The 15,884-nt window shown below is 42.5% G+C and overlaps 1 protein-coding gene and 1 non-coding gene across 4 annotated transcripts; both read left to right on the top strand.

Annotated features, from left to right (window-relative positions):
• Nucleotides 1-843: 843 nt before the first annotated feature.
• LOC133968885 (dual specificity calcium/calmodulin-dependent 3',5'-cyclic nucleotide phosphodiesterase 1B-like) lies at nucleotides 844-15,179 on the top strand. Of its 3 annotated transcripts, none has more exons than XM_062405146.1 (14): nucleotides 844-1,057; nucleotides 3,422-3,535; nucleotides 5,697-5,879; nucleotides 6,306-6,372; nucleotides 6,509-6,625; nucleotides 6,813-6,953; nucleotides 7,662-7,762; nucleotides 9,306-9,431; nucleotides 10,749-10,850; nucleotides 11,090-11,213; nucleotides 13,303-13,384; nucleotides 13,664-13,781; nucleotides 14,345-14,478; nucleotides 14,712-15,179. In XM_062405146.1, exons 1-14 carry the CDS (start codon nucleotides 1,005-1,007, stop codon nucleotides 14,807-14,809), a joined length of 1,560 nt encoding a protein of 519 aa, XP_062261130.1. In that variant the 5' UTR covers nucleotides 844-1,004; the 3' UTR covers nucleotides 14,810-15,179. The 3 variants fall into 3 exon arrangements, with proteins under 3 accessions (XP_062261130.1, XP_062261121.1, XP_062261114.1); XM_062405137.1 differs by having other exon boundaries at nucleotides 847-1,057; nucleotides 11,093-11,213; nucleotides 14,342-14,478; XM_062405130.1 differs by having other exon boundaries at nucleotides 847-1,057; nucleotides 14,342-14,478.
• On the top strand, nucleotides 13,907-13,989 carry trnal-uaa (transfer RNA leucine (anticodon UAA)). Its single transcript has one exon. It is a non-coding gene; the product is annotated as a tRNA-Leu (tRNA).
• Nucleotides 15,180-15,884: the final 705 nt, after the last annotated feature.

The raw sequence follows: 15,884 nt of genomic DNA, 5'->3' as shown, positions 1-15,884 counted from the left end.
GGAAACACACAAGTGAAAACATCATTAGAATTATTTTATACCCAATTTCTGACAAAAGATCCAATTCACCTAAAACTTATACACTGAACCTTTAACTTTGATTTGAGCCTCGGAGCTTTTGATTGAAGCCGTCGCCGCTGAGTGTGTCACTGAGGTTTTAGCAGTTTGTTAAATTGCGTCTTTGACTCAAACAGGGAACCGAAAAGGCACCGTTTCATGTTAAAAGCAGTCGTTGAAATATTACTTCAAATGTGAGGCTGCCCTCCCACCCTGCATTATATTTGTTGTGCACACGCCGCAGTGAAACTATCGGCCTGTTGTGGGTGGCTGTGGAGGACAAGCCTTGTTTATGTATCTTGGTTAAGGGGTGACTCTGGTGGGTTTCTCTCAAAGACTCCCTCTGTGCACTTCCCTGATTTGTGGCTGCGGTGGAAAATTCTCATTTGGGATTTGAGCACACACACAAGCACACACACACACACACACACACACACACACACACACACACACAAACACAGACACAAACACACACACACACACACAAACACAGACACACACACACACACACACACACACACAGACACACACTCACACAAAAGCAGCTTGAAAGCCTCGCAGTCAACACTTCATCAGCGAGTCAGGTCAAGTAACTCACTTCACACAACGGGTGTGTGCATATACACAAACACTCACTCACTGACAAAGATACACACACACGAGGCGTTCTCTCTCTCTCACTCTCTCTCTCACACACACACACACACACATACACAGTGTTTGGGCCTGCCTAACCAATCAGAGTGAACTGCACTCAGTCCCCAGAAGTGGGTGGGAGAGCTGTTGAAACAGAAGTCTGTCTTAGGACGAACAAAGTTTGCCTTGGTGGTTTGGAGAACTTTTCTGCTCACTTCTTCTCTGCAAAAAACTTTCTTTTTCATCCACCTATTTTTTTTAATTATTATTTATGAACTCTGGGGTCCATTAGGGCGAAGCTTGAGTGTGGAATGGCTGAACTGGTGCGAATCCGTAAGAAACGGCTGCAGATCCCCATCTCTAGGTAAGACAGGGGGGAACGATTACTACGTAGTATAACATAATTAGTTATGTACATGTTCAGCCTCTGTGTGACTGATAAAAGTCTTTACCCAACATCTTTACAATGATACTGTTGCAGTCAGGCTGATGTCATGTACTGATGTAGTGTTCTTGTTTTGTAATAACGGAAACATGTGACCACAAAAATGAACCACGCTATGAAAACTAGTGAGTGATAATGCAGTGGATTTGTTTGGGTATATTTCACATCTGCATAAACTTCACACTCTGCAAATCAAAACACCAGAAGCGTATTCTCACCTTAGAAAGTCTCCTCAGTCTTGCTCTTGAATATTCAGAGCACTCATGACGGTTTTCTTTGGACTGCAGCAGCATGGGAACACACACTTGTTGCTCCAAGCGGTTGCAAGAGCTCTCATTATTACTCATGCTCTTTCGCAGTGGGAGGGAAACGTGGTGCAGAGGTGATGGGTCATGTGCTTTTGTTTTGGCCAACACGTCGATGTGTGAGTGTGTGCAGGGTTCATAGCTCTGACACCTGTTGGGTGTTTAGTTTTTTTGTTTTTCATGGCATGTTTCATGGCATGTTAGTCCATAATCACAGGTGAAATTTGGAGTAGATTTTGTTGTAGATCTAACAATGAATTTCCGTCTTGTTTGTGCAATACCAGCTTTAAATCTGACAAATTGAGTCTTCTACTCTCCTGCTCTGATCCACACTTTGTCAGGATGACACTACGCAGCGTAGAGATTCAACAACGTCTGCGCCAAAGGGAAATGTGTCATTTGTCTCTATAAACAAAGTCTCTCAAGTGTACTTGACAAGAAATTTCCTGTAAACGTCCTGTCAGAGGCTCTTCTGCTGCGAACAGTTGAAAGAAAACAAAAGAGACTGTGCTATCACCAAAGATTAGTTGAGATTGAAAGGGAGCCGTGGTATTTAGACGCATGCTATTTTTATGACTCAACAGCTTTTCAAAGCTCCTTGCCAGCGTGATAAACACTTTGCAAAGCTGCGAGCGCCTCATCTCCGGGAGCTGGCCCCAGCAGCGTGGCCCTGGTGCAGTTTGGGAACACAATCTTACTGGTGGCGTCATCGTGCAGGCGGGCGGCCCCACCGCGACGTTTCAGAGGAATTATCTGTGGCACAAACGTGTTATCATAGCAAGTGAACCTCTCTTTCAAACAGCCCGGGAGAGAGTCAAATCCTGTCACAGCTTCAAGTTTTATAAACTGAGGGTGATCATCGGACACTGTATATGCTGTTGTAATAAATACTGAGATGAGGTCAACGCACTGCAGACGGGAACATCGGAGATATTCTCGGTGTTGTCTGACGGCAATGAGCCTCTGGGCACAATGGTCAATATTTGGGGGCTTCCCGGTGAAGTAAGCTAAGATAACCGTTCCAAGACTCCAGCTTCTCTTTTTACCAAATGTTGTTTACATACAGTGAATAGTTTATTTCATCGCATGAGTTGAATGTTTCCCCTCACCAAACACAAACAGTGATACTTCTTGTAAGTGTTTAAAGGTCCCGACGACCGTTTGCCTAATATCTATTAACAGCTTTCCGCATCGTAATGTAGAAAAAACTAAAATAAACAGTAGCTGATGCATTTCAGTCATTGCACTCCACCTCTGCTTTCCACACAGACTGCTAAACCGTGGGCAACCGAAGCCGACACGCTTGGTCAAACTGGAAACAGAATTCAGAAGGTTTTCCCTTGTATGTTCAGTTACAGAATCTGTTTCTAGAGATTCCATTGCAGATGACATGTGCCCTAAGCATTTGCTTTTTAAACTACAGCAGGAGATTGACGCATTTCTCTTGAGTAAAATCTTCAGAACCAAAAATGAGATCAGAATGTGGTGGAGAAAATGCAAAAACAAAACTCTGCACGTACGTAAGCCCACTTTAACAACATCGGGTTACATAAGTCTCTGACCATGGGAAGTTTTCCTCTCATGGAAAATTTGGCACTAATGGTGCCCGTTTGCCACTGGCGTTCTTCAGACAGCTTGACACTTAAATCGCTTCCAAATGAACTCTTTCATGAGGAAATTCTTTCGACCTGTTGCTAAAGCACTTCTTGGGCTTCATTTCACTTTCCCCAGTGACAAGTGCCGACACTTTACACAGGGCTGTGGTGGTTAGACTGCTTCTATCACACGAAGCCCACGTTTGGCTCAAAAGGACCTTTCTTCTGTAGTCATAACTTGTGTAGCTGGACCCGGCTGTAATCTCCAACCCTCTTCACACTATTGCCTCTCAGCGATTCCCGTACCGAGAGATGAAACAGCTTCCCAGTACATTGTCTGTTGTTTTGATCCCGTCCGAATGAATGGTTTTGTTTCCTTTCAGGCTGCGGAGCATGTTGAAGCAGCTGGAGGAGAAAGATGTCGACTTTGAGGAAATCAGAAGGAATCTGGATTTCACAGCATCGTTGCTAGAGGCAGTTTACCTGGATGGAACAAGGTTTTTCTTTAATCACATTATCTTTCATTGTATCTTTATCTACGCATCGTCTCATTGAGAATAAGATTATAATGCGTTTGATACATAAAGCTGGTTTTGTTGACATTTTAGATCAATTTACATGCAAGCATCTGCAGGTGTTCATGATAGTTTTTCATGCTTTTATGAGGGGGCTCCAGTTTAGGCATCTGAATGCATCTTAATTAGGAGAGTGTACAAAAACACCTACGCTTGTTAAACGATTAAATAAAGGTCACTTTGTCAGAGGCATCGTTAAGAATGATTGTACTTATATAATCATGAAGTAAATTCAATAAACCAGATCAGAATGCCATCTCCCAGTCGGAGAGTCAATAAACATGTTTATACATACTGCTTACACAATGGCTAATTTCTCTGCTAATGAGAGAGAACACTTTCTTCCGCACTCTTCCTTTGTGAACAAGTAGACCCCCGACCCCCCCCCCCCCCCCCCCCCCCCACTCACATTGTCCCCACATGTGCGTCCCTAAATCAGACCACTGCACAATTGCTCACGGATGCTCCTCACGTAAGCAATGCACCAAAACGCACCTGACAACTCTTCATTTTATGACTAACTCGTCCACGGTTGATCAGACGGGTCAGTTTGCTCTTTATGCAAAATGGGCACCAGACGGTAAACTGACAACTGCGTCCGTCTGGAAACTAGACACTTGCGTTGGGATTGATGTTCACCTGTATACCTTCCAACTTTTAGTCAGAGAGTCAGTAAACATATTTATAATAATTAATAACAATTCTTTTAAAGGTCCCATATTTTGAACTTTCCTGACTTTTAAGTTTAGAAGATTGTTGGTGATATAACCTAAAAAGATCTCAGTTGCACATCTCTCTCCAGGAACTTTGGCAATAAAACAGAGGATCTGAGTTTCTCATATGATTGGTTACTTTCTAAATAGCGCGTGACCAGGCCTATCAGATTGCAGCCTACTACTGTAGCTTAGTAAATGCCGTCAGCACTTACATGTGCCGAACAGAGGCTCAAATTCAATCTCAAACCCACCAGCTGTACTTGATGTGAAGCCTGGTTCCGGTCCGAGCTGCTTTACGATCTGTCACGGCGACTGTCCACAGTTTTTCAGCTTCACTATCCGGTGGCAGGAGGCGTGGAGTCCACTGCTCCCAGGTCGCTCCCCTCAGCTGCTGGAGCCTCAGGTTGTCGGTACGTCAACGTTGCCCTGTTGACGTGTGTTTCCTCTAACCTGAGCCCGGGCCTTATCCCAACCCAAACCACTGATGGTGGTTGCAACGCAAACACAACTGGGGAAACCAATGTCCACTGGGAAACAGAATTTGACGCAACTCTGGGACATGGCCAGCGTTCTCTGAGGCCTGTCGGTGGCGTGTGCGAGGCTGCCGAATTTGACCCAACAGAGGGATTAGGGAGGTGTGTGAGTGGGCAGCTGCTACAGACAGAGTGGAACATGACGCGTGGATTTCCAGGAGAATCGGGAGGAGCAGCTCGCCTTCCTGTTGTCGCCGGACAGTCTGGAGTTTGGTACGGGATTGATTGGGTACGTGGACGGAACGAGCACCAGGAGCAAGGTGACACGAGCATATAGGAGGAGATTATGGAAATACACTTTGTCTGGGCAACAGGTACGGGGACATCAACAGCTCATCCTTCTTCAGAGCTCAGACTCCAGGCAATTGACATAATCCCTTAACTTTGTGTGAAAGCGCGCACACAGAGAAAGACAGAGAGAGAGAAAGAGAGAGAGAGAGAGAGAGAGAGAGAGAGAGAGAGAGAGAGAGAGAGAGAGAGAGAGAGAGAGAGAGAGAGACTAACAATAAGAGAGTAAAGGGCTGATCATGCAAGAAACCATAGAGTAAGTATTCAAATTTGTTCTGTAGCCTCTGGACCTGCTTTACTGTCTTACTAAAATCTAACTTTCTACAATATGGGACCTTTAAAGCTTCTAAGTTCTCTCTATGTTTTGTTCTGTACCATAACTTATAACATAGATACGCAGAACTGGCCCCCGGTGTATTTGTGGTTTTTTTTCTGATTGGAGAGGTTTAAAAACTTAGACGCTGATTATTTATTACTAACTGTCTTCATACCACGTGTGTCCAACCACCAGTGTTTATGTGTCCTTGCCTCTGCCGTCCCTCTCAGGCAGTGTCTGGAGACCGAGGACGATCTTCAGCAGCTGCAGTCGGACGGCGTGCCTCCAGAGGTCACCGACTGGCTGGCCTCCACCTTCACGCAGAGGGTCCGACGGCCCGTGCGCCGCTCGGATGAGAAGCCCAAGTTCCGCAGCATTGTCCACGCGGTGCAGGCCGGGATATTTGTGGAGAGGTACACGGCAACAGCACATTTACTTTTGATATAGGATCCAGTTCAACTCTGTCAGGATGTTTAATACTTTGTATGAACAAAGAAGCTTCTGTAGAAAAGAGACAGAAGCAGTCGTACAGCTCTATCCGTTTTTTATGACACCTCAATGCAATAATATAAGAAATCTTTCATTATACTGTACCATGAAACTCCCAGTGTAAAGGACTGATAGGGTGTAACTGTAATTTAAGCTCACGTAGTGTTGTTGCAGCTACAGGCAGCTGCCGTGCACGGTTAACCATTAACCTCCTTCTCTCGTGAAAACATCCTGCCAAAGGGGACGGGGACTTTGGAGGATTTATATAAACAGCCCCTGAGTCCAGTTCACTGCACAGTGTCCACACCTGAACTTTAAGTGAACTCAACATAAACATTGCATTATTCCAGGATGTTCAAGAGGGCCTACACGGCCGCCATGCCCGACCAACCTGCTGCGGTCGTAAACTGCCTCAGGGTAAGCCCCGCCCCCCGAACATAAATCTCCCAGTGAGTCGTGTGTTTACGCGAAAAATCGGACGTCACTAAAGACGTGGTATACACAGCACAAGTATGCATTAACAACTCAGACGCCTTCCTCCCTCTTTTCCCAGGATGTTGACCGCTGGAGCTTTGACGTGTTCGCTCTGAACTCGGCGAGCTCCGATCACGCACTACGAACTCTTTTCTTCGAGCTGATCACCAGATATGAGCTCAACAGCCGATTTAAGGTCTTTTAAATTTTTGATTTCCTGAAACATTCCATGCACGTTATCACAGATATGCAAGACTGCCAGTAATCATCGCTGTGCGTTCGTGTGGTAATTTGTAGATATAATCAGGCATCAGTTTGTGTTGTTGTTGCCAGACCATGACTCGACACAACCGGAGTGGTGATGATGTCATGCATTTTTGCAGATTCCCATCTCGTGCCTGACGGAGTTCCTGTCTGCGCTGGAGAGAGGATACTGCAGATACAACAACCCGTACCACAGCCACGTCCACGCTGCTGACGTGACTCAGACCCTGCACTGCCTGCTGCTGCGCTCTGGACTCGTGGTACGCTGCTCTCATCTGAACACTTCACATTGGTCACATTCTTTTAAAGGATAAGGCCCCTGTTTGTTTGTTTTTTTCCCCTCCTCAGGGTCAACAAACCAAAATGAAATCAAAGAATAAAACCCCCAAGCCCACATTTTTTTTAACCGAAGACGTAAATCTAATTATAATCTTAAAGGTTACAAATATCTAAGCTAATTTCCCAAAACTGGGCATTAAGATTAAGCTTTTCATTATCCAATGTTTCTAATACGTTTTAGCGTCAGTCATATCCTTCTATTTTTTGTTCTAGGTCTGTGGTACAGAGGAGTAGACTACACACACTCTACTTTTATACATAGTTTACAGATACAGACAGGCAGTACCCGTTGTTGGGATTCGATGAAGCTTTATAATTTCAATCTCATGACATCTGCCAAGAAGGTCATGTTTGTTCGAATGTAAGTTAAATTGCTGATAAGAGCTATCAAGTGTAGGATTGATGGAGGGATGCCCTACTGAGACGTTCACTCTGTTCTCGAAGAAAAGCAGAGGATCAGTCGCTTGTTCCTTCACTAAACATCTTTTACAACTTCCGGACTTTGACATGTTGCAGCCGTGCGTTAATACTGTGCTTACTTGATCCATAAACCTGAAAACTCATATGATTCTGTCCTATGTACAATCTGATGCAGTACATTAACTTGTTCTTGTCTTGTGTCTGTCCAGCACTGGCTGACAGAGCTGGAAGTGTTGGCGTCTCTATTCGCTGCGGCCATTCACGACTACGAACACACAGGAACCACAAACAACTTTCACATCCACACAAAGTAAGCCCCTGTTTTCTGATGCACGTGTATTTTATAAACCCTGTCTTCAGAAACAGCAACATATATTTATACCCTGTCCACACATACGACATCCTGTTGTGCAGCTGTAGAATAGCAAGAGATTTCTAGTATATAGACGGCAGGGTCGTTTTAGAGCGAGAGAGGCAGAGAGAGCACTAAAGCAAACACTCATGGAAGGAACACAGTATTTTTAGATGTTGATCTTCCACATGTGAGAGCGGGAGAACGCAGTCCAGTCTCTTGGCACTCGCCGTCATCATTATGCTTTATTTTGGGAATAAAGCACAAAGATGCTTGTCCATGAAAAACAACATCATGTCTCGTTTATTGTATCTTTAACTTCATCGATCTAAAAGTCACACTCCGCCCCCAAATACATCTTCAAACACTCACCTCTTGCAGGCTTGAGATATTGGTTGATCTGACAGTGGAGCCTGTTACCTCATGAGGAATGTTGGCTGGACAGCTTGAAGTCATGTTGGTTACCAAGCTCAGAATGATTCTGAGGATTCTGCAGCACAAGTCAGGTAGATGGCGTTAGAAGATTCTGTGTTTCAATAATTATAATAATACTACGACTATAACTAATATTATTTTTACTATTAAATATAGATTAATATAAAAAAACAGTCAAGGTACAAAGGTTAAAATGTAATATAATGGTTTCTTTGTGTATTTTTGTACTGCAGCATGTATCTTTATGGGAACTAATTTCTTAGCAAGAAACTAATAACTGAGGAGAAATCATATGAATGTTTATCACAATGAAAATGTAATTACGTGAACGTCCACAGCAGCTGAGGTGAACAATAAATGCTAACAAGCCGACTTGGCAATTTCTTTAAAGAAAAGTATTGCATTATATATACTCTGTTTCATAGTATTCTCTCCATTTCACTATAATTACGACCCAATGACTTTGACCTCACCAGGAACCTTCCTTCCTGGGACATTAGTAGGAAATGATTGGGCCATAAAAACACGTTCTAACTATGTCTCTATCCACTATGAATCTTTTCTTTATTCAACCCACATGAATTCAAGCTGACCACATCACCTCACACAGCAAACCTTCTCCAAAAAGACATTTTAACACTGAGCTGAATGTTTTATATTTGACACCATTTTCACTGGAGCTTTACACGTTGTTTGATTTTAGCAGCAGCTTCAAAATAAGACTTTTAACATTAGTTACAGATTTTAACAGTGTAATAAAGTAGATTACGTGCAAATGACTGGACAAAGGACTTCCTGACTGAGCTATTAGTTCAGAAACTTGCCATAGTGAGTCATTAACACCCACATTGTGTTTTAACACATCCCACTCCGTCTTCAACACGTTTAAATTCATCATTATAGACCTGCAGTCACATGGCTTTAATCGCTCCCTGAGGCCGTCTCTTTATCTCATTCTCACCACCTCCACCCTGCGACTACCGTGATGAACAGTGGCCCTTTAATTTCCAGCCGACCCATGTATCTCTCTCTTTCTCTCCTTCCTCTCTCTCTCTCTGTTTTCCAGGTCAGAGTTCGCGTTGATGTACAACGACCGGTCGGTCCAGGAGAGTCATCACCTGAGTGCAGCGTTTCGGCTGCTGCAGGACGACCAGATGAACATCTTCGTCAACTTGACGCGAGAGGAGTGGATGTAAGACGACCAGATGTTAACTCCAGATAAGACCCTCAATAGAGCAAATATACCTGCACCAAGGCAACAGTCCCCTTACATTCAATCGAGTTGCACCAAACTGCTCACACACATAGATATCGACTCCTGATATCATGAAGCTATGGGTTTTATTTCCTGCTGATAAGTATCAACTGTGCAGCTAAAGTCTGATGAGTCACTCGTTTTTTTCTGTGCCATAGACCAAAATGTATTTTTCCAAAACCCATTAAAAGCTCATCAGTGGGCACATGTGCGCTTACTTTTTTGGTTTTAGTCCGTTCCCTCCCCCCCAACACACACACACAGAGGAAAGTGTTATTACCCACTGGTGAACCAAATGTTTATTAATCCGCAGTTAAAAATCGTCCTACACAAATACACTACACTATTTATTCCTACGTTGCTAGAAACAATAGTGCCAAACTGTTTTAATAAAATAACCTCTTTCTTAAATTGTACGACAGTCGCAAATAGTGCAGATAAGTCAGCAAATATTGAGGCACTTAGGAACATGTAGGTTTAGGTCTGTCCGGGGCATGTGTTGATAACACATCAACTGCAGATTTACCATTGCTGCATGGACATAAGAGAAGCTGTGTCATATTGATTGTGGAAAAAGTGGCAGAAGACTAATTGTCTGTCCATCATGAATTGCCCTGGTGAGACCTTCCAGGTCTTCTCCTCCGGCCGACCCTGATCTTGGACCCCCGGAGATGAAACGTCTCCTTTATGAATCGATAACGGATCTTTTCATTATTTGTATTTAGTGACTCATTCATCAGTCAGCAGAGGTGTAGTGGATGAGTCACATGTACGTTTATTGACAAACAGAGTTGTGGTCAGTGAGCTTAAATGGTTATAAATTAAACTAAACATCAACAATTATAGTATTGAAGTAAATCAACATTGTTCACAGGTTGTTAATCTAGACATTAAACTATAGATTAGCCCAGTTTCTATACATTGTTGTGACTTTTATAGTACAGCTTAGCGATGTCAAAGTATCCATATTGTTTATACTGTACAGTTTACAACGGAGACGGATGCTTCAAATATCATATACACAATGTGAGACTTATTTATGGAACAGATCTGTAGATATCGCCCAAAGATAAACACCGGCAGCATACTGTCATGGGCTTTTCTAGCAATCAAGCGTTACCAGGGGAACAAGAAAATCCATCAGGAAATCTACAAAGGTCACGACCCCTCTGCACCCCCCCAACCTGTTTACCTCTCTACGTTTCTTTCTCATCGTACAAGGTCGGCTAGTAATCTGTGTGTGTCTGTTTACAGGGAGCTGCGCACCCTGGTCATAGAGATGGTGTTGTCCACAGACATGTCCTCCCACCTCCTCCAGGTCAAAGCCATGAAATCCTGCCTCCAACAACAAGAGCGGTAACGGCTAATGGACTGTGCTCTTGTTCACGCTGTGTTGCATAATCAACAGGTCACACAATGAATGTTTTACCGCCGCTGATTAAAAAACATCCGGCACGGCGAGGCAGACGGGGGTAATGAGTGTCACGCTGGCTGGTGTCAACGGGGGGTTTCCAGTCATGTCTCGGGGTGACAACAACAGATACAACGACAGCACAACAACAACAACCACAAGAGTTTTTTTTTTCTCTCTCCAGCAGGATTGACAAGCCCAAAGCCCTGTCTCTGCTACTGCACACGGCCGACATAAGCCATCCGTCCAAGCCCTGGGCGCTGCACTCTCGCTGGACCAAGTCTCTGATGGAGGAGTTTTTCCAACAGGTAGGACGGCTCATACACCTCAATTCAAACGTCGTGTCCCAATACAGATGCAGGTCTGGGCAGCTCATGCAGGAAGTGGTCTTTGTTGGTGCCCATATAGATCTTGAAGGCCAAACTAAAAATCAAACGCTCTGGTCTGCAGAAGATTTCTGTTTTTCCCATCTTTACTGCTGTCGCCAAGCAACAGAGCTGCAGTTGGACACGACCAAAACATTTGAATGCCCCTTGGTTTATTTACGGAGTGTATCGTCAGCTGTTTGGCTGAGTTGAAGTGTGATACTCAAGCATTGGACGTCTTGTCACCAGGAACTCTTTGAAAAATGTCTGGAGAAACTTTGAAATGGGACGGTGGAGCCCCTGTGACGCATTAGGTCTTCAAACGGTGCCTCCTAATGATACAGCCTCTGTATGAGACACAGCTGTTATGGCTCTTCTTTTCTCTCCTCTCCTCTCCTCTCCTCTTCTTTTCTCTCCTCTCCTCTTCTCTTCTCTTCTCTTCTTTTCTCTCCTCTCCTCTTCTCTTCTCTTCTCTTCTCTTCTCTTCTCTTCTCTTCTCTTCTCTTCTCTTCTCTTCTCTTCTATTCTCTTCTCTCCTCTCCTCTTGTCTCTTCTTATCACAAGGTCGTGCCAAAACAAAACACTTGATCGACCAATCTTTAGACAGCATCAGCTGTCAATCATGACATACACCCCATATTCATAGCATGAAATAATTAATTCAAACAAAAGTTAATGGTAAAATGGGATGACAACTGAAATGACAGAAACCATCTTTGAGGAAAAAGTTCTTGGACGTGTTTTTGGACTTTTTAGTCTCCGTGACCCATCCAGTAACATGGTGAAGGTGGGATTCATGCTTTATAGTGCAGCCACCATCAAGCTGCTCTGCTCTAGATCTATGGTAAAAGCTATTATGCATTTTTGTTAAAAATGATTTAGATATTAGAACAATACATTTATTATGTTCCACATTAACTTTCTCTCAAACAGCTAACTGAGGGATCAACTAGAATCTGTATTTCAGCACTTCCGTATAAAAATGTAGATCATCCTGTTGGAAAGCAAATTAAAGAGAAAATGTGACCAAAATATGAATAAATAATTACAGATGTTGTGTAGAGTAACTTTATCTTTTGTGTTACTGTCTTTCTGAGATTATGAATGACACATCTTAGGCTTGACATTTTCTCTGAAGGATTGTAAAGAAAATCTCTTCATGTCTAGACATCATCATTCCCTCATGTCTAATCTTCTTCTGACTGGTTTGATCAGAAATTACCTCAATGCTGCGTCAAAAGGCCAGATGTGAGATAGTGGCTTTTGTAAATGACTCATCTGGAAGGTGTATGACGTGGAGACGGTCAGAGAGAAGAACGTCTCCATGAAAAGGTTATTGAGCGCCCACTCTGTTTGCTGAAGGCAGACCTTGGGACCTCAGCTTTCATCCAGAATTGAAGTCTGGAGAACATCCACTCGATGAATCAGATATAAACCAAACTGGTTGATGTTGTAGGAACCAAATGAAAACTTCCTTCTTGACCTTTGGGAACAAAAAAGTTCAAGCTGAAATAAAAAAAACAGTAAAAAGTGTAGCATTTGTGGTGAGGTTACTTTGGTTCAACTTGAAAACTGAGGTTAGTTAAGTTATCCTGGACAATGGTGATAAAAAATGACGAAGTAATCTCTCTTTTTGAGCTAAAATCATATATTGCTATATTCAAAGATTAAAAAGGACTGAGAATTAAACTATTATATAGCTAGTTTATTTGTTTTGATACTGGAATATGTAACTCTGGTATATAGAGACTTTGTTTAAATATTGGTATGTTAAGGAACCTCTTAAAAAATGGGACTTGAAAAATAAATAGAATAGAGGAGTTGTTGAGCCCTGTTCTCCTTGAAAACAAGAGTTGAGAAACTTCCCTATTAAAATCTTCTTTCATCTGAAAAACAACACACACACCAACATGGTTTTGTTTGTTTCTCAGGTTACGGGAGTTAGAATCAAATAACCTTCAAGAAGTTATTTTCAGGCAATGTGTGGGACGCTCTTTAAGATGTTTTCTCTCTCTCTTTCTATCTTTGTGAGGGTGATAGAGAGGCGGAGCTGGGCCTGCCCTTCTCTCCTCTGTGTGATCGAAAAAGCACTCTGGTAGCCGAGTCCCAGATCGGTACGTCTCACAAACACCTAACAAAACCTATTTTAACGTCAATGATGTCCTTTATAAACCGATTGTTCCTGTGAAAATATGAAATTATGTCTATTGCCCTTTTCTACTTCTTTTCAAATGCAACATCCTAATCAGTGTAGGCTTTATTCTTTTTTCAGCAGTTGTGAAAATCATTGAAATCATTGAACCTTATTCGTTTGTCTCACTGCCCCTCACCACATTGCAAAAATCATATTTCTATGTCCCAGAAACATCTTATTTTGACATTTATTCTTACAGGTTTCATAGACTTCATCGTGTATCCTACTTTCTCTCTGCTGACGGACATGGCTGAGAAGATTGTTATTCCTCTGGTGGAGGAGAATCCAGGTCCTCCAGACCCTTGTAACAGACACAGGTATACACACAGACAAGACACAGACAGACAAAACACGGCTATGTGTGTGAGGGGCACTGAAGTGTTTGGGTTTGATAATGAATGAGGTGTGGAATGATTTTGTAGGACAAACCTTGGGACTATGTACCAGGATGGCCGAGAGGTTAAGGCGTTGGACTTAAGATCCAATGGGCAGTTGCCCTCGTGGGTTCGATCCCCACTCCTGGTATTTGGCTGATGTAAGGATGATATAAACATTGCCAATTTTCTCCATCATCTGAAGTCTCTAAATGCCAAACTGTGATCAATGTCTGAAGATGCTGTACATATCTTGCATTATGGTTCATTCAAATTTGACTCTAGATTCAAGCATATTTAGGAAAGAGATATAAGGATTGATATCAATATTATCATCTTGACACAGAGGTAAACAAATTAAACTAATACCTTTAAAAAGACGTTTCAATTAAAAACAAGAATGTTATGAAGAAACAATTATCCAAACCTCCTTGTCGACACACAACCAAGAAAAGTAAGAAAGAAAGAAAAGGATTAAAGCTCCGTGTTATATGTCTCCATAGTAGTCTGTGGAAGGAGAGCTCCAGAGGTCTGCAGTGGAGTCTCGCTCACATCACAGCTGAGCTGGTGAGCTTCCGCTCCACATGGACACGACACACCGAAGACAACAAGCTCAAATGGAAGGACAGCGGCTCCAATGGTATTTAACACATCATATTCATTAGTGAACAAAGAAAATACCTGAGTTTAAGATTTCTAACTTTAAATGATCAAAGAAATGGTTAACACATGTATTTTTAGAATTGATTTGATTTCTTAAACACCATTCATGTCAGATAGATCCCATGAGGAGATCGATAGATACAGATATCGTTTCCCTTTCAGCTGAACAACCTTTTTCCAATGTCTTTTCCAATATCCTCGATCCCCCAGGATTTACAGAACCCAAACTGACAGAAGAACAGACGTCCAGACAAGAGGAGCACTCAGAAAGATCCCAGCAGGATCCCAACCCAGATACAAACCAGTAGACGTTTTTTACAAGTGCTTTTTTCATAGAATAAACCGAGGTTAACTGAGGATGACATTGAGTCACTGTTGTAACAACACGACAATGTTCTGATTGATAGATGAAAGTGGGGAGGAGAGGGGGTGTTAAGATTAAGGCCATCTTCCCAAGGTAAGATGCAGTCACAGAAATGTCTTCATGTCTTATTTCAAGTGTAGTTTAACTATGCTAATTTAAATGCAAAGTCTACATGCTGGCCATGTTATACAGTAAAGTCCATGTAATTAATTTAATTTGCCACATAAACGCTCATAAGGAAATAATTTACTCTTTTTCTTTCAAACTGAACAAGAATCCTTTAAAAAACAATCATCAATAAATCTTGAAAACATGTCCCTGTTTGTCGTACATGCTGTTTGGTATTGATTCATAATGGGTGGGGGGGGGGGGGGGGGGTCACAACGCCATTATCCACTCTTGTTAAAGTACACTTGACCTCTACAGAGAAGCCATGTTTGCCTCTTAATAATAACTGTGCAGTGGAAGCATCATTCACATGGGTAATAGCTAATTAAATCATTTTAATACAGGCTGTTGTAGCTCCTACACATTCAGAATTCTTCAAACAGCTATTAGCAGTTTAGATGTGGAGATACGATTTGATATCTGGTGCAGGAAGTTTGATACAGAGGCCACGATATCCTACTCATTTATCCTTTGATTTGAATATGCACCATAAAAATGTCACATTCAAATACTTGAGTTCTCTGCACTCCCAGCAGGAGGGGCTGTAGAGCAAAGTGAGGAGTTGCCCTGAGGCCTCGGCTTCAAACTGAAAGAAGTGTATGATCATGTTTTCTCTCTTTCTTATTGAAGGAGGAGAAAGCTTTTCTGTATTTGAGGAGGATTTATCGTAACAATTAACACAATGACTGAAGACACAGCTCTGTTACATCTCTGTTAAATGTGCATGAGCCAAGGTTTGCATACATAGCTCACATAATTGAGAACCATCACCCAGCACACGCTAACACACGTGTAGTGAGGATGTAGACACAAAACAGACGTGATTATCTCTCTAATGTGTGAACAGTAAA

This window comes from Platichthys flesus, chromosome 2 (genome assembly GCF_949316205.1).
Source record: "Platichthys flesus chromosome 2, fPlaFle2.1, whole genome shotgun sequence".
Taxonomy (NCBI): Eukaryota; Metazoa; Chordata; class Actinopteri; order Pleuronectiformes; family Pleuronectidae; genus Platichthys; species Platichthys flesus.
Note: the sequence above shows the minus strand (reverse complement) of the source record. Positions and strands in the feature narration are given on the sequence as shown.